At 41.8% G+C, this 23,710-nt stretch overlaps 1 protein-coding gene across 4 annotated transcripts in view; it reads right to left on the bottom strand.

The window, feature by feature from the left end:
* Positions 1-1,573: 1,573 nt before the first annotated feature.
* Positions 1,574-23,710, bottom strand: part of STAT4 (signal transducer and activator of transcription 4) — a 32,515-nt gene continuing 10,378 nt past the window's right edge. For 2 of the 4 annotated variants that reach the window (XM_053360649.1, XM_053360659.1), the window contains exons 7-24: positions 22,212-22,297; positions 20,233-20,384; positions 19,305-19,463; positions 19,008-19,100; positions 18,309-18,368; positions 17,519-17,536; positions 17,331-17,424; positions 16,193-16,237; positions 15,161-15,244; positions 14,123-14,221; positions 12,646-12,781; positions 12,170-12,222; positions 9,681-9,775; positions 5,725-5,861; positions 5,106-5,297; positions 4,324-4,390; positions 3,693-3,801; positions 1,574-2,313 (exon numbers count right to left, since the gene is read on the bottom strand). In XM_053360649.1, coding sequence (XP_053216624.1) covers positions 2,287-2,313; positions 3,693-3,801; positions 4,324-4,390; positions 5,106-5,297; positions 5,725-5,861; positions 9,681-9,775; positions 12,170-12,222; positions 12,646-12,781; positions 14,123-14,221; positions 15,161-15,244; positions 16,193-16,237; positions 17,331-17,424; positions 17,519-17,536; positions 18,309-18,368; positions 19,008-19,100; positions 19,305-19,463; positions 20,233-20,384; positions 22,212-22,297 — 1,706 coding nt within the window. In that variant the 3' untranslated portion in view covers positions 1,574-2,286. The remainder of the gene's footprint in view (positions 2,314-3,692; positions 3,802-4,323; positions 4,391-5,105; positions 5,298-5,724; positions 5,862-9,680; positions 9,776-12,169; positions 12,223-12,645; positions 12,782-14,122; positions 14,222-15,160; positions 15,245-16,192; positions 16,238-17,330; positions 17,425-17,518; positions 17,537-18,308; positions 18,369-19,007; positions 19,101-19,304; positions 19,464-20,232; positions 20,385-22,211; positions 22,298-23,710) is intronic. The other 2 variants (XM_053360668.1, XM_053360676.1) reach the window with 2 other exon arrangements.

Below are 23,710 nucleotides of genomic sequence, written 5' to 3'. Positions count from 1 at the left end.
TAACATAAGCCCATTCCAATGTTCTTATCTCATAGTCAACTAGACTTAAAACTATAAAGACACAAAAATATAACAATTCTCTACCATTCAACACCAACTTAAACCAGGCTCAGGTATCGGTAGTGGATTCTTTATATAATCAGCTGATAGTCATATTCACTATACACTCTCCAGCCAAGGGGGCCTGCTATTCTTTTGGCCATGCAAAAACCACTTGTCTTGGAGCTAGAAAATCCAGTTCTCAATCTGATGCCAGGCCGTTTCTGGATGTGTGTCAATTTATTCAATATTTCCAATGCGGCTAGGCTTTAATGAAAGGCCCAATATGTTTCCACACATAATTACGTTGCTTGCTGTCACTCTAGCTTGTAGTTTTTAAGGCTGCTTCGAAGAGTTATTCACACATATGCGTGTTTGGCTCAGGTCTCCAATGTATCAAGGTTTAATATATTGTAAGAATGACAGTTTGGTGCACACAGATTAAAATATCACAAGAATAAATATATAGCAAAAATACATAACCTTTGTGGATATGCATGACTTGGAAGTTTTGTTGAAAACATGGTGGATTTTGGAATGGCTGCCAGGATTCATAGTTCAGGATCCAGAAGTGGCAAGAAATGAAATATAGAACCCCAATTTTTAGGGAGTGGGAAGGACAGCTTGCAAAGAGCAGTAGGAATTCTACTACAATTCTACATTAAATTATATCTATATAGAGTATAAAGGCAGAAATAACATTTTTAGACCTGTGCAACTAATTTGATTCTAGCTTTTCAGTAGTACATCCATTTCCTAATTTTTCATTGCCACTTGTTTCATGTACTAAGTTCTAGTCCCAGTTCAGACATAATGCTAAACCAGGGTTGTGAGAATAAGCCAAAGTGAGCCTCAGGCTTGCACAGTGCCAATGCTCTCCTCCTTCACACGCAATGTCAGGAAAGTGCATACTTCCATCCAGGGCCGGATTTAGGTTTGATGAGGCCCTAAGCTACTGAAAGTAATGGGGCCCTTTATATGTCCAGCTGTCCTTTGTCAACAACAAATTATCACTGTTTTTTGTGTTGAATATATGCTATATGGTAATTTATGGACCTAATAGGTATCTAAAGCCATTTGCACATAACAAAATATGTATTTTATCAAAGTGATTGTTGAACTGAAATACAATTAAGAAGAAGTATATTAATAGTGATTAATAGGGACGCGGGTGGTGCTGTGGGTAAAACCTCAGCGCCTAGGACTTGCCGATCGCATGTTCGGTGGTTCGAATCCCCGCAGCGGGGTGCACTCCCGTTGCTTGGTCCCAGCGCCTGCCAACCTAGCAGTTCGAAAGCACCCCCGGGTGCAAGTAGATAAATAGGGACCGCTTACTAGCGGGAAGGTAAACGGCGTTTCCGTGTGCTGCTCTGGTGCCGGTTCGCCGGAGCAGCTTTGTCACGCTGGCCACGTGACCTGGAAGTGTCTGCGGACAGCGCTGGCTCCCGGCCTCTAGAGTGAGATGAGCGCACAACCCTAGAGTCTGTCAAGACTGTCCCGTACGGGCAGGGGTACCTTTATATTAATAGTGTAATAGAATTAAGAAGTATTTGGGGGGGGGGGGCAAGAGAGTGGGGCCCTAAGCTATAGCTTGTTTAGCTTATACGTAAATCCAGCACTGCTTCCATTAGCAGTTTTAAATCATCTGCAGCTTTCTGTTATGGCAAAACTGAGAAAATGGGGATTTATGTTCACTGTGCTTAGTTCAAACAAGCCAGGACTAGAATAAGAGAATCATAGAATAGTTGGAAAGGACCACAAGTACAATCTGGTTCAACTTGCTACAATGCAGGAATCTTTTGCCCCACAAGGGGCTTGAACCCATGACCTTGAGATTAAGCATTTCATGCTGTATTGACTGAGCTATCCCTCGGGGTAAACCATGGAGAGCAGGGGTGGGGTGCACATGCCAGAGGCTTATCACAGCTTGTTCTTTGGACCCAATCCATGGCTTAGTGTTATGTCTGAACCAGGCCAAGTATTGACTTAATTTATGAAAGCAGAGTTTGGTCAAAGACAATTGTGTGTGTCTGGAGGAGTGATGAAGAACCTGTGGTTCTCATCAACACCAGTCAGGATGACTAACAGTAATTGATGATGGCAGCTGTACTCCAGAAACGTCTGTAGGGCCACAGGTTCCCCATCTGTGCTCCACAGGGTACAGATACAGTATCTACAAAGGGAACTAGAAAAACATCTTCTTAGGAATGTTTCTGCTTAAAAACATACATATGCACTTTAGAATCGTCAGTCAGCTGAATATGGAGAACTTAACTGGAAGAGAAGAAGAAGAAGAACCAATCAGTTTGTGGAAATTCGTTGCTGTTTGTTTTTCTTAAATGCAAGTTGAACTACAGCTTGCTGGAAATGAAAATGCCACATGTGTATCTGAAAACTGAAAGCTGAAGCAAACAAAAGATCTATTTGTTCCCCTCTTGTGAAAGATTGACCTAATTTTCTACTGTGGTGTGAAATCCAGATGTTACGTTATGAAGAAGGCACAATGGTACTGTTGACCCAATTAATTCAGCGCGCGGGGGGGGGGGGAGAATATCACTGAGGATTAGAGGCCCAATTTGATCTTTAAAATCATTTTTAAAAGACCCAGCTTCGTTTTGGAAGTTTGTGCCGTATCAGTTCTGCGGAGGAAGCAGTACTAAATAAGCAAAGTGTTGTCTTTTCCTTAGTTGGTGGAGGAATGTGCAAGCTTGTGAATTATACAAAACTATTCATAATAGCGAAAGAAACTGCAGCCTACTGAGGGCTACAGATACAGTAGTTTGGTTATAAATGTAGAAATTTTCTCCTACAAGCATACATTTATCAGGGTGCTGTGTGCGGTGTTTGCATAATTCCTTAAAATGTAAGCAGTTTCTGGAGCTGCAAGGTAGCAAACACACATGCATGTGCAGGGAGTCTTTTAAGAGCGGCTGCAAGGATTTTATTTGGAAACGGTTTATTGCTTCCTAACCATGTGAAGAGCTAAGTGTTTTAGAGTACTATTCTCTCCTCCTCCTGACAAACTACTCAGTCTTCCCTATGAAGCTGGCTTAGTGTGCTGTCTGAACCCAGAATCACTGTTAAGCTGTCCCGCTCTCAACCTGAGTGGGAGCCAAGAACAGGTACAAAGCGGCTGCAATCTGCTCAGAGAGAGACCACCCATTTGCATTAAGCCATCGTTTCATTTCACATTATGTAAGAACACAGTCACTAGCTCTTTCGTTATAGCACCTGATAACCAGTGATGACATACTTAGTGCCGTTTTATCAACAGCGAAAAAAAGTTAGTGACAATAAAGCTTTGCGCAGTCCGGTACAGGTGGCACCTCAGAAGTCGAACGGAATCCATTCCAGAAGTCCGTTCGACTCCCAAAACGTTTGGAAACCAAGGAGCAGCTTCCGATTGGCTGAAGGAAGTTCCTGCAGCCAATTGGAAGCCGTGGAAGTCACGTCGGACGTTCGGGTTCCAAAGAACGTTTGCAAACTGGAACACTCACTTCCGGGTTTGTGACGTTCGGGAGCCAAAACGTTCGACTCGCAAGGCGTTCGGGATCCAAGGTACGACTGTATTCTAAAAGATACCCAGTCACTCCTTAACAGCACCTCTTCATTTGTTAACCACAAGTTTAGAAGAAATTAAGCTTGGAACGTACAGCAGTTTCCATTACGGTAGGGCTCAGGTGCTCTCTCAAAACAGCATAGACACTTGGAGACATGGGGAGAAGGTCTGATGGAGAAGGTGGGTCTGTGGAATCACTCAGGCTTTAAAAAAAGAGAGAGAGAGACAAAAATGACATCTTGAATGAGTAATACGCGAGAAGCAGATACTGTTGTAAGGGACTAAGCTTAATTGGTGCCTCAGGCACATACAGTGGTACCTCGGGTTCCAGATGCTTCAGGTTACAGATGCTTCAGGTTACAGACTCCGCTAACCCTGAAATAGTACCTCGGGTTAAGAACTTTATTTCAGGATGAGAACAGAAATCACGCGGTGGCAGCGGGAGGCCCCATTAGCTAAAATGGTACCTCAGGTTAAGAACAGTTTCAGGTTAAGAACGGACCTCCAGAACGAATTAAGTTCTTAAGCCGAGGTACCACTCTACTCTATTTTCACTTCCCATCAATCCTGGATGGTTCACCCACTTATTAGGAGAGGGTTTCCAAGACAAAGCAGCAAAAGAAATGTCACTTCCTCTGCTGAAGAGCAACATACCAATCGGACTGGTATGCCAGACTTTCCACACTAAGAAGTTTGGGAAACGCGACTTAATCAGCATGACTCACATTTTGGAGACTGGGATAAATACAGAGGGGACGTAACCTTTGGTTCCTCCTTCCATAGGCCTTGGCGCTAAATTAAAAGCAACAACAACAACATTATGGACATTAAATCTCCCATCTAGGAAACCAGAAGTGCATATTCAGCAGTGCAACCAGGTGAATTTGTTCTTCACTGAAGACAGTTGGTGGGGGAGGACACATAGCTCAGTGGCAGAGCACACATTCTTCACATGCACAAGGTTCCAGGTTCAAGTCCTGGCCAAAAGTACTGGTGATGGGAGAAGCTTCTGCTTGGAACCTTGGAGAACCACTGCCAGCCACAATTGACAATACTGAGCTAAGTGGACCAATTGTTTGACTCGGTATATGGCCGCTTCCTATGTTAAAGGCTGCTCCAGAAGTTCTTAGGATGGGGCTTAACCACATTTGACTTTCTGATCTGTGCTTGTGACGGGGCATACAGTTTTTGTATGTCTGGTTGAGTAATTAACCTTGCAGAGAACGTTCCATTTAATATCGCATTTGTGAGGGAGATGGGGAGTGACTGTTTTTGCCAAGCCAGCTTGCTTTTTCTTCTTTGCTAGTTTCAGTTTGTATTTTTGTTACTGCTTTGATTGTAAGATGTCTTGTGCACCACAAGAAGTAATTAAAAATGGACAAGTCTAATCTGTTTTTAAAGAACAAATGTGGCAAGCATGAGCATCGGGAGTTTGCATGCTCAGCAGTTTTAATGTAAAATGGTGGGGGAAGAGTATTACTATTATTTTTTTAAAGCAATATCCTACCTTCATCTGGCTGAGAGCTATAGTGCTTTCCAAAGGCTTTGTCTTTGGGAATATCTGGATAGAGATATTTCAGTGGGTTTTCAGGAACGTTGTCTGCCATAATAACTTTGTAATCTCGTAAAATATCAGCAAACGGCAGTGCAGTTAAACGACCCTTATTATATGGTTCAACAGAATGGAAATTCACTTCTCCTGTGAAGGACAAGATAGTTATGAATAAGCAGGCAGATAGTTGATCACAGGTTGTTTTTTGTCAAATGGAAAGAACCACAAACACACTTAAAATAATAAAAATGCCAAATACACAAATGCTGGCCACTGAATACACTTTATAGGGGACTACTGCAACCCAGAGAAGGAGGTCCAAAGAAGCTGCAGCAGTCTTTATTTAATCTTGCATCTGTAGTTAAGGTAGCACTGAGATCTGCATTAAAAGCAACATTCAAATGATCTAAAAGGGACCTAAAAAGTTTGGTACTGGCAATTTGGCATGTGAGATGAAAAGGGAGGGTGGGGCCAGGCCACTAGCGTGCATTTCCCAAATTGCTTGTTGAAATCATGGATAAGGGCGATAGGGGTCTGGAGTGCAGCGTTCAGCATGTTAAAATATAGCACGTACCATTTTCTGACCGCGATACCCAGGTAAAAGTAATCCCTCCTAAGTTGCTTTCACTAAACCTCAATAAAAATGTTCCGGGCATCTTGTCCTTGAGCAAATTTCTCTCTTTTTCTTTGCTTACAAACCCCATAATACATCTGCAAAAAGAAAAAGAGGAAAATAGGTTTATATGTGCACAATGCTTGTCAGAAAATCCTGTGGCACGCTAAAGACGAAGAGCTTTTGGGGACTAAAGAATTTTTCTAAGGTGCCACAAACACTTAGTTGTTGCTGCAATAGACCAAGGGCTTGACCACACCAGAGCAAAATGTGGACCTAATCCCAGTGTTGTCCTGGACCTTCCCCCCTTTAAATACACAGGTTTAGAATCCTGGACATTTTGGACTTTCCAAGGATTGAAAACCCCTGCATTTCAAGGGGGAGGGGGAATCTGAGTCTACTCTGGAATGGAGAATGTCTTATGGATGTCTTTACATTAAAGGAGAAACAGACCAGTGTGAATCCACAGTTTGCTCTCGTGTGGACCAGTTCTAACTTGCCTACCCCTTCAGGAACCTGGCATAATGTTATGCAGCAAACACATGTAATTGCTGGTCACCTGCAACTTTTTACATTCAAACTGCAGAACGGAGCTCCAAACTTTATTAGGGAAGTGGTGCTGAACGGGATGTTTACGTCTTTTCTGCTATTCTGTTTCGTATTCTATATTGCTCTCCTGAAGTAGTTTTTGGCAGACCAGTGGTTCCTCATCATGCTTGTCTCTAGAAGGATCAGCAAAGGCCCTATGATCAGAATTCAGGTGCCAATGACCCTGTGATAAACTTCCATACAAAACAAAAATGCAACCCATTGCAGTAAATATTTCTGCACTTTCAATACATAGTCTCTTAAATAGGTTTTTGGTCAGGTGATGAGGATTATAAATGTAATTCTTGGTAGCATTCTTGCTAGATTGGTAGATTCTTGGTATAGCGAAGGACATGCACCAAACAGAATTAATTACTTGCAAGGCAATGTTTAACCTTATATATTATTTTCACTCACATTTTCTGACAGTCTGCTTAAAATATAATAGTAACCAACAACACCTAAACAGTGTATACAATTCTCTTTAAACAGTATTCATCTTTTAAAAAATATGGATACATGATATTATGTAATTATATTTCATATTTACATATATAAATGAAATGTTTTATTTCTTTTGTAATGATTTTATTTTTCTGGATTTTTTTTTAAATGCTTTTGGTTAATTATGTAATTTTTGCTGACTCAATCCAATGATGCTTTTTGTGTACCTAAAATCTGTCAAGAGTTAGGTATTGTTAATTTTATAATTTGAGTGTATATGGGCTTTTTCTTTTAAAGGATTGTGTTTGTTTTACTCTGCTTTTGGTAACCACCTTGAGTCTTTGTGGAGACATAAGCAGGATTTTTATTTTTTAAAACTATTAATTCTGAAGGATGGGGAGTGGGAAATGGGTCCAGTACTTTTCCTTTCCCTCCAGCAGGGTCAATAGCAGTTTCCATGAGGCAAGTTAAACCACACATATAAAGGTAAAGGTAAAGGTACCCCTGCCCGTATGGGCCAGTCTTGACAGACTCTAGGGTTGTGCGCCCATCTCACTTAAGAGGCCGGGGGCCAGCGCTGTCCGAAGACACTTCCGGGTCACGTGGCCAGCGTGACAAAGCTGCATCTGGCGAGCCAGCGCAGCACACGGAAACGCCGTTTACCTTCCCGCCAGTAAGCGGTCCCTATTTATCTACTTGCACCCGGGGGTGCTTTCGAACTGCTAGGTTGGCAGGCGCTGGGACCGAGCAACGGGAGCGCACCCCGCCGCGGGGATTCGAACCGCGACCTTTCGATCGGCAAGCCCTAGGCACTGAGGCTTTTACCCACAACGCCACCCGCGTCCCGAACCACACATATATGAGGGAGTAAAAAACCACACATATATGAGGGAGTAAAAATTCAGAAGATTGGATCATGGATACTTTTTTTTTTTTTAGGTCATATGAGGTTTGGCTTGAATTCTCAACCAGCTGGATAAGCAAAATGCTTAAACTGGCTAACAAAACTGCAAACATATCTGAAATAAATGGTGGCTGTGTGCACACATATTCCTGGCAGAAATTCCTGTGGTTAATCTTTGTCCTCTTGCAGAACTGCGAGGTTCCACTGGAAGTTCCCTGGAACTGAGTGGCAATGACATTTTCATCTGTGCACTCGGGTGAATCATGGTGTTGCTCTGGTGCAGCAAAACAGCCAGGTATTACAACGGGGCTTGTGCACGCCAGAGTTTACAATGTTCTTGCAGCTGTTTGCGTTCCCATTAGATTTGCATGGCTCACATTGCCTTACCCCTTCGACAGCACCAGTCTCAATGTTTTCCCCAAATGAATTTGGGTTTATGCAATACCAGCAGGGCTTTTTCTCAGCCTGAACTCATTTCCGGCACCTCTTAGGTGGGCGCCATTGCCATTCTAAGAGAATGAGGGAGGTGCTCATGGTGAGACCTCTTTTTCTAGAAAAATAGCACTGGATACAGGGATAATCAGATACACTGGAGGAAATTGGGTGCAGAGAACATTTGTTTTGGTGTTTTGGGGTGAGTGGATCAATATCCATTTCTGCTTCTCTCTTTTCCATGCCCACTACTTCTTTAATCCTTTCGTTTCTTTTCTGGCTGTGCTCCAAACTATTTCCGGTGTACCCCTGAATGGAGGCATGTTGTTTTATCCCCTTTTGATCCCCCAAATACGCACAAAATGAGAACCCTGTTGGTGCTTAATCGGCATAAGAGAATTAATAAATTAGAAGACAGGGACAAACACAAAAAGGATCACATACTTATTTTTAGAGCATATCTGAAGGCAGCCCTGTTTAGGGAAGTTTTTAATGTTTGATGTTTTAATTATCGTATTTTTAATTTCTGTTGGGAGCCACCCAGATTGGCTGGGGAAACCGAGCCAAGTGGGCGGGTATAAATTATTATTATTATTATTATTATTATTATTATTAACAGGAAACACCAGTGTTGCTCCTTATATACAAATTCAAATACATGTGGACTGTCAGTCTGCATTTCTTAGTACAGAAAGTATTGATCTGATATGTAGTGATCTCTCCTATTCTAATTGCTTCAAGAGGGTTCTGTAAGCTTCTCTGTGTGAAATAAAGAAGCAGAAGGTTCATGAAAGCAGAAGGTTCATGATGTTTGGGTTATTCCTTCAGAGAGGCTGAGTACAGCTGGCTTAAACTGGTTCTGTTATCTCTTTCTGTCAAGGTCATGCTGACTATAATAGTAAGGCCAGAAGGAGCCTTGGTTTCCCTCTCTTTCTATCTCTGCAGGTGCAGTGTTCTGTATATACTGTATTTTTCGCCCCATAGGGCGCACCTAGTTTTTTGGGGGGGAAATAAAGGAAAAAAATTATTTCCCCCCCAGGCACGGGGCTGGGGAAGCCCGAGCTTCCCCCGACCCCAGAACAGGCTGCTATCCGCAAGCCGTGGGAGAGCTGCGCGAAGCCCGAAGCCTGGGGGGCGCTGAGCTCAGCATGCTGCAGGCTTCTGGGTGCAGGCAGCTCTCCGCAAGCCGTGGGAGAGCTGCGCGAAGTCACGCAGCTCTCCCACGGCTTGCGGATAGCTTCCTGAAGCCTGGAGAGCGAGAGGGGTTGGTGCGCAAGCTCCCAGAGCGATGCCGAAGCTGCGTACAGCTTCGGCATCGCTCTGGCTCCCTTCTGGGGGCTGGGGTCAGGGGAAGCTTGGGCTTCCCCTGCCCCAGCCCCGCGCCGGGGGGGAAAAATAATTTTTTCCCCTTTATTCCCCCCCCAAATCTAGGTGCGTCCTATGGGCCGGTGCATCCTATAGGGCAAAAAATACGGTACTTAACAAACAGGAAGGACAACACAAAATTCCCCGTTGCCAGTTTATGTACAATCACCAAGATGCTGCTCACCCATCAATCCAAAGTGGAAGAATGTGCTTTTTAATTAGCTCCAAGATTGCTTCTAGCCATGCCCAAAACGTAAATGATTTACCAGGTAAGTGTTCCTGTTTATAGAACAAATTAGATACACAGAAAAATTAAGTTTTCAATATAGTACCAGTAACCTTTATCTTTAGACTTATTCTCCAACAAAAACAACCACTTGGTATTTGCAGACTACTGGAGGTCACCTGCGATACTATTTCTGAACAGTCTTTAGCTCCCTTCGTCAGCATATGAGACTACACTTTGCTATCAAACGTTCCAAAGCCAGTCTATAAGTAGCTATTTCTCCTATTTTTCCTTTTTAAAAATATAGTAAGTGTTTATGATACAGAGAGTCACACACTCATTATTCCACCCACTTTTGCTTGTGGAACTACCCACCACATGTGACACACATACCCCGCCACCAAAGAAGTTTATCTGTGAAGGAACATGGTCCTTGGACTAGAAAAGGTTCCCCACTTCTAGGCTGGATCTACCCTGATCTGTAAAAACGCTAATAAAAGCTATTTAAAAACCGTGTCATATAGCTCTCAATGCAATTTCCCATTCCCATTGTGACTCTGCAATGCCTTCTGGTGCCACACTTTCATAACACATTTTCGCGTTATAACTGACCAGTGTAGATTCATCCCTAGTCTATAGTCTTTTAACACTGTGCCAAATAAAGCACTTTTATTTCATATTTGTTATAATCGTAATGCCATATTTCCTCTCCTATCCCGTCTCTCTCAAAAGAAGAAAAATCAAATGGAAGTGAGAACAAAACAATGAAACTCTATATGCCAGTCTTTCTCAACTGTGGGTCCCCAGATGTTGTTGAACTACAACTCACATCATCCCTGACCACTGGCCCTGCTAGCAAGGAATGATGGGAGATGTAGTCCAACAAAATCTGGAAATCCAAGCTTGAGAAAGGTTATTACTACAAGCTGTACTACCCAGGACAGGATGGGGTTGTGCAGAGTTGTTAAGGCAGCAGAGAGCATTGTTGGCTGCCCACTCTCCACCTTAGAGCAGATTTATGCCACAAGGTGCCATAGGAAGGCACTGGACATAGTAAAAGATCCATCGCATCCTGGTCACTGTCTCTTCGAGCTCCTGCCGTCGGGACGGAGATACAGGACGATGAAGACAAGAACGAGCCGTCTTAAGAACAGCTTCTTCTCCAGAGCGATCTCAGCCCTGAATGGGAAGCCTGGACTTTGAAAGTCATCTAATCTTCCTTGCTGTACTATACTGTATTGTTTTAATTAGTGTTTTTATGGAGCAGTCGAGTAATTTCGTTGTCCCTGAGAGGGGGCAATGACAATAAAGATATTATTATTATTATTATTATTATTATTATTATTATTATATACCATATAGGTACATAACATACAACGAAACCCTCTGCATCCCTGAAATGTTGTGGAGCTCTTTGCTAGAATTAAAAGCTCCCTTTCATCAACTGAGTTTTTAGATGGGATGGGTGAATATGTCAATTTCAGTTTCACTTAGCCACTTGTGTTTTTTTACCATTCTTCTGTTCATTTCTCCACATTTCTGCATAAGTTTGTGATTTCATTTTAAAATAAGTGTTCATGAAAATTCATCAGCATCAGTGCAAATCTCTCCTAATATACGTACTTTTTCATTTCATGAAATGTATATACAGCTTGTTTGTAGAAAACCTCAAAGCAGTTTTTGCAAAGCAATTTCTCAAAACATAATAAATGCATTTATATGTTATTTTCACTAATCTATGGATTTATATGTGCACTTTACCCTCGTATATGCATTTTTGTACGCATTACCTGACTAGCAAAATTCACAAGAAGTGTGACTTTCAAAGGATGGCTGTGCTTCAGTTTGGGTATTGAGTTTCAGGAAGTGTGAGTTATGTAAGTTCACATTTAAATGCAAAATGAGTTGAATTTCCCCCCAAATCCCTATTATTCACCCACCAGTGAAGCAAGGCTGCACCACTACCCTTTTCACTTGCAGATGGGATGTTGCACTTTTGCTACTCAAAAGCTATACAGCAAACAGGGTTGGCCCAAGACATTTAGGCATCTGAAGTGAACTACAAAATAGCATGCCCACCACCCACCAGGGAAGAAGGAGTGAATGAAGACCTACATCAGGAACAAGGAGTGGGTGGTAAAGATCTACATCAGGAACAAGGTAGGAGTCAAGATCTATTTTGGGGACAAGAGAGGGTGCAATAGCAGCAACAGCAGGTGATACATTCCTTGAAGGCTGGATCTGCTCCCCTGTGCATCCTGCCACCTGAGCCAGTTTCCACACATAGCCTCATGGGTGGGCCGGCCCCACATGCAAGCATCATGAAAAGACTAAAATAGTTGCTTGGAGAATAAGTTGAGTGTTTGGAAAGACCTATGGTGCTTCAGTATCTGACTTGTGTACAAACATGGCTAAGAATGCAGGCAACATTTTGAAACATGACATACCTTACAGAACTTTGACCAGGAAAGTTGATGGTCCCCATAACTAACTTGCAGTCCTAAAATTTAACGGGGAGAAACGTGAGGCCAACATCTTTCCAAAATGTTTGTTTTAAATATCACCGTTTGAAATAATTTAAAAAGACAAGCACAATTTCCCAGTTGGACTAAAGACTGAAGTACTTTGAAGCAATCTGTGAGTTTCAAAATCCTGCCAAACAGCAAAGAAGCTAATAATAATAACAACAATAATTTTATTATTTATACCCCGCCCATCAGGGTAGCAAGCTAATTTAGGAAATGCAGGATAGACCATGGAGTATGCACAGTTCTGTCCTCCAATATCTCATCACCATTTCCCCATAGCATTTGCCATATGAGGCAACTGCCTCAATCCACCTAATGTTAGGGCTGGCCAGATTTACAACAGGACACAGTTTGGTTCAGAGAATTAATGCTGAAAATTTGCTTTATAGTTTCACCTGTAAGTTTGTCTGCCAGCATACTAAGTTGATCAGAGTTGAGCCCACGGCCAACATACGATGAAAACTGCCAGCTCAGTACTTCCAAGACTTGATTCAAAGTGCCGGGTGGTGGATTATTAAAGAAAGCCAAGTTCTGCAGCCAAATGAAAGTTAACACAGAATTCTGTTAGCTACTCATTGTTTCCATATGTGAGCTGTCTTGGGAACTCTGAAGTGTCAAAGGGCAGTAGAAGAAATGTACCATGTTTTTCCATGTGTAAGATGCCCCTATGCATAAGACGACCCCTATTTTTTGAACCCAAAATTAAGGATATTGGGTTTAAATCCAGAACCAGAACCCGAGCCCAGGCCACCCACGCCAGAACCAGAACCCAAGCCCAAGCCCAGGTTGCTGCGCTTGAACCGCCCACACCAGAATCTGAACCTGGGCTGCCCATGCCAGAGCCAGAGCCCAAACCCCTATGCATTCTCCATCTGTGAATAAGACAACCCCAATTTCTGACTAATTTTTTAAAGCAAAAAACATCGTCTTATACACAGAAAAATATGGTAATACATAATATATTTATTTTAGTGTATGTGGCAGGTCTAAGATTATGAAGTCAGATTGCTTATATATGATACATGTGGGGTGTAACATAAGCAGTCAAGTACAACACTTCCTGTTTGCCCAGAGTGGACACGCAGGGGGTTGTTACTCTAGCCAGGAGGACTTCCTGTCACATCTGGTCTGGAGCACCCTCCCCCTGCATGTGACCAGGTAGGTGGGCGTGACCCTGGGTGACCTTGTAAAAGGGCCAGTCATGCAGCCATCTTCCCTTACTCTTTTGCTGCTTTCTTCTGATACTGATGTGTTTTACTGTCTACTGGCTCTCAGCCAGCAGGACATGGGCTCAAATCCCTATGTGAGATGAACCCACTCTCTTTTCTCTAACTCTAAGCTAAAGCCTGCCTTCAGGGATTCAACTGCGAACTGAATGTGAGTAAACTTATTACTTTTAAAAGAAGACTGTTGTGTCTTTATTCTTTTTAGGAGGGATGAAAGGGGACTTGTCAGGAACAGAACCCAATGTGGACAAAGCCAGATTGGATTGCTTAAGCAAACAGATTCAAACAAATTTACCAACTAGCTTCCTGCTATATATTGGGGAATGCACTCTGTTGCCAACTCACATGCGTGAGTTATGGAGGATACTATTAAATCAATATATCCTCTCCTAGTATCTACAACTATCCCCCAACAATCCCCCCAAGAATCCCCCAATACAATATTTTCTTATTTTATCTTAAGAAAGAATAAATATAGACTGTAAATAGAATTTAGAACATCTGAGCATCATCTTTCAAGTACCAATAAGGATACACAAGTGTCATGAGTCAGAGAATTGTGGGAAAGATGCATCATGGGAAAGAAGCCCTCTGTGCTTCTATACCCAATTCATGAAAAACAGGAATTTTGCTATATAAAACCTACCTGTGGTTCACTTGTGGGCAAGTTGTACCAGATAATAGAAGCCCAAGCACTGGGCAATTGGCTGACATTGGAAATCATCACTACTGGTAAGGAACTCGTCTGAGGAAAAAAGATGCATAGATTTCATTGTTTATATGGAATATAATATGTCATAAAATGCTGCAATCAAAATGCTGTGTGGTAGGTGTACTCTTGCTGATTTTTGCAGGTAATCAATATTGTTGGATGTTATGTACTGAGTTGAATAGGATCCAAACTGCAGCAGTCTGATTGGTCCTAGAACAACAGGATTCAGAATGCAGCAGTCTGATTGGTCCTAGAACAATGCAGCAGTATGATTGGTTGGCAGGAACCACCCAATCATGCTCCAGATAGAAGTGAATCCACAACCTGATTGGCTTACAGTAGAATTCCAGAATTATCCAATCATGTGCAGCCCATTGTGTAAATAATGTATATAAATATAAAGCAGATACTTTGAGGGGACATTTATTCATTCCTCCTCACCACTATGAGCTGAATAAAGAGCATGAAATCACTTTGCGACTCTGAGTATATTTCATTGGAGTTCAGCTTTCTACTCTGGACTCTACATGGAGGGCTACTTGTGGCATGTGCCAACCAATAAACCCAAGCTACAAAGGCAGGATACAATAGGAGCTAGAAAACAAATGGAACTTTGGAGAAATAAGTCATCGCTTGTTTGACCATGTGTGGGTCAACTTACGTTTAACTTGTGATTTGTTAAACAAACAAGGGCTTAGCATTTTGTAAAACAGGCCACTGTTTCTAGGTACAGTGGTATGTTGGTTTTCGAACAGAATGCATTCCAGGAGTCCGTTTGACTCCCGGAGCGTCCTGCAGCCAATCAGAAGCAACCTCGGACGTTTGGCTTCTGAAAATCGGAACACTCACTTCCGGGTTTCAATCGTTCAGGAGCTGATTTGTTTGGGAGCCAAGGCATTTGGCTTCCAAGGTATGACTGTACAGTTTTCCTTTATAGGCCACTTTATATAAATATATACTGAGAGCACTTACTTCCAGGTCTATTGTCAGACCATATAAGCAGACCTGTGTTTCAAAGGTTATAGAGTGTAGTTCTTCAGTTACCATTTGAGGGCCCTGAAGAGATAGAAAAGGTTTTTATAAAAAATATCTGAAACACATATGACACTAAACATGAGCGAGTTGGAATGCAACTCAAACAACCAAGTTACTATATTTTGAAATTTTGTTAAACAGGATTAGATGCATTGTGGATTCCAACGCCACTATGCTTGCTTCCGAAGTTTTCTGCATTTCCAAATTCAATTTAAACAAGAACAAAACAAAATGGTTGAGTGATGCATCTTACTTCTCAAAACGTTAAAAAAAACTAACTGTGCTATTTGAAGGCTGCTTTCAGTAATGGCAAAAATATCATCTTCTGGTTTTAAATTCCAGTGGAAATGGTTAATTTCAAAATCAGGGATGCATTTTACAGATTTTATTTTTATTTTGTAGTAAAGTGAAATGAATCAATTTATCCAGAAGCGGGAGCCCCAAAGCTACTTTTCTATTAAACCCTAATGGATAGAAATAAATTGTCGTTGCCCTTTAGAAGGTCCAGTGCTTGTTTTTTTGGGGGGGGCGCAGGGGTACACATACCCCTAAACATTTTTTTAATTTAAGTTTGGCCTCATTGAGGTGCAGTATTTCAATATGAGTAGGAAAATGAGAGTACCCCTAAACATTTTTTTGAAAAAAAGCACTGAGAAGGTCGATCAATAAAAATATTTCTGCCACATGTTGCCATTGTTTAAAGAAAATAACAGAGCATGATAGCATTTCAGCTGCAATTGCTTATCTCCCCTCTCTCTCAAAATCAAAACTCTGACTCAATTTAGGTAGGATGGGGGAGGACTTTTATCATTCATTCATTTTAAGCAGTAAACTATTGGTGTACCATGCGTTATATATAAATTTATACTTAACTTATATGGATAAATATGGACAATGACATTTTCTTCAACTCAACAGGGCAGCTTATGCCACACTACAAATACAATCCAAATGATTAAATCTTCCTACCTCACTGCCCTTGTTTCCAGTACATGATTTCATTTCTTTTGGTTGCTAAAAAAAGGTTAAAAATCAAGACTGAGATTAATATACAATAGTGTTTATTCACAGAAACTGTTAGTGATGGGTACTTTTGTGTTCAGTTGATGACAATCAAAGAAGCATGGAGTGGGCCCTCTGGTGGAGACAAAAAACCTTCCAAAAGAGTAATTATAATACAGTGGAACCTCGGTTTTGAATGTAATCCGTTCTGGATGGCCATTCAACTTCTGAAACGTTCAAAAACTGAGGAGCAATGGGCAGTTGGCAAAATCCATTGAGGGGAAAAATAAAAACATGCAGCGGAAGCTGTACGACTTCTGAGGCGCGTTCGAAAACGGAAGAAATTACTTCCAGGTTTTTGGTGTTCGGCTTCCGATACACTAAAAAACGAGATTCCACTGTACAGTGTGGTACCTCCGGTTACATATGCTTCAGGTTACATACGCTTCTGGCAGCGCGGCAGCAGCAGGAGGCCCCATTAGCTAAAGTAGTGCTTCAGGTTAAGAACAGTTTCAGGTTAAGAATGGACCTCCAGAACAAATTAAGTACTTAACCCGAGGTACCACTGTATTGGTATTTTCCTATGCCATCAGATCAGACGTTTAGTGTTCTAGCTTGGGGACTCAAAAACAGATTTCACAGTTTCCATGCATTTTGCCATGTCTGCTTTTTGTGGTTGTTAAATTTTAAAAATCAGCATCGGAAGGGGAAAAAATGCAAATTGCATCAGTGAATGGGATCAGAGCAAGAATCGGAGGGGAAATTTAACTATTTTATCCACAACTGCATTCTGGAGGGAAATCCCTTTTCCTCACCTGCACTGGACCCAACTAGGGAATTACCTCCAAAGCAAACACCAGGTTCAGAATAGGCAGCAGCAGTGTTTCCCCCCCAGGGGTACTCAAGGGCACGCAGTACCGGCACCGTTGTTGTTGTTGTTGTTAAAAAGTGTGGCTCTTACTGTAACAACTTCATGGTAATTACCTTCACCTATTTTTCTATTTTAAAAAAGCACTGGGCAGCAGGGAAGGAAAGGGTTAGATTCTCCACATACCTGCATCTGTTTCTCCATTTTTGGGACATAATTAATGAAGTATTGCCTTACCAAATGACGAAATTCTACAGAAAGGCTCCCATTTGCAGATTCATCCATGTTCATTGCTTTTACATGAGTGCCGCAAAGGATAAATCTGCGGTTGCTAGAAGACACATCCCAGTAAGGTACACAGCAGCAGAAAAATAAGGGAGCAACACGTGTTTGTTGTAGAAGTTCCATCATTTATATTGTCTTACCTTATAGTAGAAGCATTCCTGAATTAAAAAGACAAGAAAACCCAAGGTAATTTACTGCGCTGAACTAAAACAATGTGCTTTAAAGCACAAAGGTTGACTCATGTTTCTGATATTTCAGAGCGTGTTCAGAGCTTATTCAAAGTATACCTGGAAATTGAGAACTCAAAGAAAACCAATAGCAGTGGCGAAGTTGGCATTCATAGCGAGATACATTATTTTTATTGTCATGGTTCTCTATTTTGTTTTGTTTGGTGCAGTCGACTTCCAAAACGTTCAGAAACCAAAGAACGGCTTCTGATTGCCTGCAGGAAACTTCTGCAGCCAATCGGAAGCTGTGGAAGCCCCGTCGGACGTTCGGCTTCCAAAAATAGTTCGCAAAGCGAAACAGTCACTTCCGGGTTTGCGGCGTTTGGGAGCCAAAATGTTCGAGAACTAAGCTGTTCGAAAACTAAGGTACGACTGTACACAGTTGTGCAAAGTTTCTGGTCAATGAGCATAATAGATTGATTGTTTGCAATCCTTATTTCATTGATACAACAGAATTAATTTGCATGGATTCCATCCTGCCATAGATAACTGAAACTGCTGTTAATTTTACCAAGTGGGGGCATTCATAGGATTTCTTCCGAAGTTGCATTTTGTGCTGAAACCATGGAACAGTGATCAGTACTTTGAAAGTTGTGGTTGTTTTTCGTCTGAATTGCAGTCTTAGTTGCATATCACCCAAAATGTTGTTAACAGTCTGAAGAAATCATGAGATCCGCCCCCCAACACCATGCAAGTTATCTACCTGTCAATAGAGGCTTTCACTTTGATCTGGTAGTTCAGCTCTGGCAATCTAATAAGCAGTCTAGGGGAGAAAAAGGAAGGGGGGGAAAAGTTTCATACATTTAATAGCAAACAATGATAATTGCCTAGGGAAATTAGCTGTCATAACAGTTTTTATGATAATCTTGAACAGCCAAATTAGGCAATCCATGCATACTTTGCAAATCGCATCCACGATGTTAGTGTGGAACCTGCCGCCAAATGCATGAGACTCGCAGATGCAGTCCAATAGTAACTAAAAGTAATATGAATTAGTCAAAGTGAAGAGAAGCTGTTGTTCTCATCTTCTGAAAGATGCTGTGATAGATGCTGGCCTGAGTCTTCAGGTCCATAATCTTTTACATTTAGCAGCTCCATTTAACAAACTGATTTTCTCAAGAACAAAAGACAATAGAAGTTTTAATATTTAAAAATATTTGGCCCAGTGTGCACACTGACAGAGGAAGAGGAGTGCGGGGGGAGTGCCCCGCCCCCGGCAGTGCAATCCCGGTGGGGTGCCATCGCAGCTGCACCCCCACCTGCGCTAGGCGCCCCGCCCCCACCTGCTCTCCACCCCCTGGTGCCGGAGCATGAAGCTCCGCCACTGAGTGTGCATAAGAAGTTTGAAGAGATACTCCAGGACACTAAGCAAATCAAGTAAATGGTGATAGCCTTTACTCACCTAAGTTTAACAGTGAACTGTATTAAAGTTTTAAGAACCAAAGGCCTCTGAGGATGGGTTGGCATGCAGGGCTGTCTCTCAACTACAAATGAACTAATACAAAAGGAAGTAAATATATTTGTTAGTACTTTGCATAAACATGTCTAGAGAAATACTGAAGGATAAGCATGAAGACAAATTCTTCAACATGGCAGGGTTACTTTTTCAGACACATATTGCATTTTCATGACAGGAGCTATATGTTGACATGCCTTTCAGTCACACATTACACTTAACACGTAACATAAGCTTACGCACCTTTGGAAGAGGCTGTAGAGCAAAAAGTTCACTCTTTCCAGCAAGTGAGGTCTTTGCAGGGGAATGGGGTCTCCCTCATACGTGAGCTTGACCAAAAGCTCATCCAGTTTCTCCAGCTGCCTTCTTATTTGAAAAAGACTCTCTGCCATCAGAGTGAAACTGAATAAATGAAAAGAAAGGATCAACTCTCTCTCTCTCTCTCCCTCTCTCTCTCTCTCCTTCACACACATGCAGTGAAATGGACACCTGGTGGAATCTAAATGTCTTATTTTTATATTTTGTCTTTGGCAAGTTCTATATAATTGCATACAGTGTGCTGTGTTCTTATCTCTCTGTATTCCTTTGTGATGTGTCCCATTGCAGCAGACGGTGAGAGCTCAGGTATAGAAAATGGGGGAAAGGCACAGAAAACAGATAAATGGATTGACAATTCAACTAGGGTGCGGTGAGACAAGAGAGAGGAGGAAATCTCTGTTGTCTCCTGTTTCCAGAACCAGCAATAGAAATCCAAAAGCAGCTATCTTTCTCAGGATAAAGTGCACAGTGCTAATGGCTGGGGTGGGATATACTCTCTATCAGGTAACTTTCAATGGAGGTTTCGCAACTGGCTACAACCCTAACAGTGATTCCCCAGATATGAAAGTGTTTGCTTGGGGTGACCATGACGCAATCTGTGTGGTTCAGCCACAGCCCCTCATTTCTTCCATTGCAGCAACCTTGTTTCAAAGAGCCCTTTTCGGAACAGGTGATGCCTGCTAGAGTTATTTTCACTTCAGATGCATACATTCTTAGAAGCTGCATAAACTCTGTTAACCTCTAAGATTAAATTTGTATTGGGTATTCTGGGCTGGGGAGAAGCAGCAGAAGCAGCAGCACCACTTCCTGTCGCACTTCACTCAGAAAATAGGAGTTACCGATAAAAGTTTACCAGTTTTGCAGCTGATCAAGCCCATTGTGCAGAGGCCCTCCGATGCAAGCAATTTGTTGCCTTCTCTTCCAGTCCACTAATTCTTCTGTTAGCAAGTTATTCACCAAGGCTTCAGCTTCTTTGATTATTTGTGCCATTTTGCTGAGAACTTCCTAAAAGACACAGGATGTGTATCTCTCGTCCAAGCAAGGACCAAGAATGTTTATAAATGCAACTGTCCTTTATTGCTCTGGAATAGCCTTCACCAACTGGGGGGCCTCTAGATGTTTTGAGCTACATTTCCCACCAGCCATAGCCAGTATGGCTGCTCTGGAGCTTACCATCCATACAACCAGTGCTTTTTTCTGGGGGTACGCATACCCCTAAACATTTTGTGGATCTTTGTACTTTTGCCCATTTACTGTGTTTATTTTTCCAGATTTGAATTATAAAATGGTGATTTTCGTGAGTCAAAATGAGAGTACCCCTAAACATTTTTTTTAGAAAAAAAGCACTGCATACAACAATGCCTACTACAATAACACAATGCAAAGAGGCAACCTATTTTTTCTACTCACAGCTCTGAGGCTCTCATCTTTCTAAGGCTAATCAAAATCTGAACATCTTCCAGGACGTATATCAGACTTTTCTGTTTAGGAAAGCATTTAGGGCAACCTTCATCAAATAATTTCTTTCCAGCAATTTTGGACTAGAATTCCCATCAGCCCCAGGCAACATACACGATGGGAGTTTAGACCAAAACAACTGGAGGGCACCAGATTGGCAAAGGGTGCTATATAATATGTCTGGACTAAATTCCACCTATGAACCACTTCGGCATACAAACTTCAGAAGCTCAAAAGGTCCATAAAGTACTAACACTGGATCACAATTCCCCATGGAATACATATCAGTATTACTATCTACTTAGGAAAGGTAAGACATTTCGAAAGTGGGAGCTTCAGACCATATTTTTCTGATTTTATCTTACAAAGTTAATTGTAGGAAAGTTTTAAACAATCATAGTGTTGTTGTTTTTTAAAAAAACCCTTCTCCCCCAACAATACTGATATTTAACATGTAGATTCTTCAGGATTTCCACTATCCACTGGCCTAGAATTTCAAGAGATACAAGTGAATGTAAAGTTCACCAGAGGTGAGCAACTTTAGCACTTAATAAAGCATGGTTTCTGGAGGATTCTCAGGTTGAAATCACTAGTTTTGCTGACATGTTGTCCAGCCGTCATGATAAGTTATATATTAAAAATAATAATAATCCAGCTTTACTTCGATCGCCTGTCTTGCACTAGCTCACCTTGAAACTCACTATGCGGGAGCCTGCAAGGCATGAAATGATGGTACTCTATACTGCTTTAAAACACACCATTCAACAGGTGCTATCAACAGTGATTTATTAAGGGATGGAGGTTCCTTCACCACTGACCCTTTGGTTCCGACACCAAACCTATTCCTTGTGGAAGAAGGCAACAGCCCTGCTTAAGAGACAATTATTTTTGAACGTCATTCTAATAGTAGGATTGCATGCATGTGTCTCCTGACTCATCACTTTCTTCCACCCTAGTCTGTCTCGGAAGGCTGTTATAAGATGTTTCGATAGCCCCACACATGCTACTCTGAGCTCTTTGGAGAAAGGGCAGGTCAGAAATGTAAGGGGAAATGCAAACTTAAGTCCTCTCACTTTCAAATATGTGGAACACCCTTCCGCAACCTTTGTGCCCTCCAATTGTTGCATTCCAAGTCCCATCATTCTCAGCTAACATAGCCAATGGTCAGGAATGGTGGGAGCTATAGTGCAAAACATCTGGGAGGCGGCAGACAGTACTCTCTCTGCAGTCATCAGACTCTCTCGAGCTCTTGGGAATTTCCTGCTGCTTAACCACATGAAGAACTCTGAAGCAAGCTGCCTCTACGTTTACATCAGCAGAATAGGGTGGCGTGCAAAAGAAAAACATACAAACGACGAAGACAATTTAGCAAACCTTTCTCTTGTAGTCTAAGGTATTGAGCATCTCCTGCAACAGCAGCATCTCTTGTTTCACAGCAACACTGTTTTTGTTGGTGTGTTCTAAAAGAAGATGCAAAATAGCATGTGTATGGCACAAGAAGAGTAAGCCTCTTAAACAGCATAGCCCAGCTAACACACAGACACTCTGCTAAAATCATGGTCTAGGTTTATGAGGAACAGCTATAGGTAGCTTCAGGCTGCAAGGAGGAGATAGGGAAGCTTCTGCCTCCATTTTATAATCTCTTAATGATGAAATTGCTGGAAAATTAAATACACATTTTTTATTATTAATTTCATTTATTAATGACTTCCTATGAAGCATTACACACACACACACACACACACTTTCAAATCCAGTACAGACACTGCTTAGGATAAAAATCTCCGCTTAGAAGGCTTCTTCAAAAAGGAAGGTGTTCAACAGGAACCAAAAAGAAAACAGAGACATGCCTGCCTGATATTCAACAGGAAGCAGTTCCAAAGTGCAAGTACCACCACTCTAAAGACACAGTTCTGACATTGTATACAATGGCAGCGCACAGATCATTTAGGTATAGTACTTATATGTACATTATAAGCCCTATATGGTACATGCCAGCAAAATTAGTCATGACTGAGTCCAACTGAAAGCAATGGAATTTGTTGTAACTAAGTGCCATTCCATTGTTTTCCACTGAGCAGGCAGCATAATTTTGTACACGTGTCCACTGTATTCACTGGGATTTACTTCCAGGTAAGAGTCAAAGCATTGCAGCCTCAGTTGTGACCAAGTTTCGCAGGGGTAAGACTCCAGACATGAAGAGTACATGCAGGCTGCATTCTGACACACACCTTGGGATTCAGCAGGGAAGCTGTTACTTATGAGAGTTTGATGAAACCAGAGATATGTTCACACATTTCCTTTATCATATCTACAGTGACCCACAAAGGTGCCTGCTTATAGCGGTTAAATGTCAGGCAAAGTGATGCAGTAGTGATCCATTTGTGGTCAGGATCGTCGTCATCATTTGAGGGAAGAGTCAATACATTATTACTCAGAAGACAGTATGACATTAGTAATAGACTAGCAAGAAGAAATGGCTTTTAAACTGATCAAACTCATGCTTATAATACGTAAACTTATCTGGCTTCCTGTATGGGTAATAGTCTACATTTTGAAAGGAGGCTGGACTTTGGTGGAGAACATTGCTTATGGAACCATATGCAGAACAACACACTTATGTAATGCTACATATAATCGGGGCAGGCTTTGGTCTTTCAGATTTCAGTGGCGCCTGTGTGAGGCCAAAATACTCCCCCTCCCAACCTCTTGCATTCTGTTCTTTGTATTCACTATATCATAGTTGCAATGTCCTGCAGCAGTGTCCAGTGAGGGGAGGGGCCTGGCTGCGCTATCTTAAATCCACCTTTGATGTGATAATAAGGCATTTGCTTTACAAAGCAAACATCCATTTTCACCTACACCAATCTTCA

Source organism: Podarcis raffonei, chromosome 1 (assembly GCF_027172205.1).
Source record: "Podarcis raffonei isolate rPodRaf1 chromosome 1, rPodRaf1.pri, whole genome shotgun sequence".
NCBI classification, from domain to species: Eukaryota; Metazoa; Chordata; class Lepidosauria; order Squamata; family Lacertidae; genus Podarcis; species Podarcis raffonei.
This window is presented reverse-complemented; position numbering and strand designations above follow the sequence as displayed.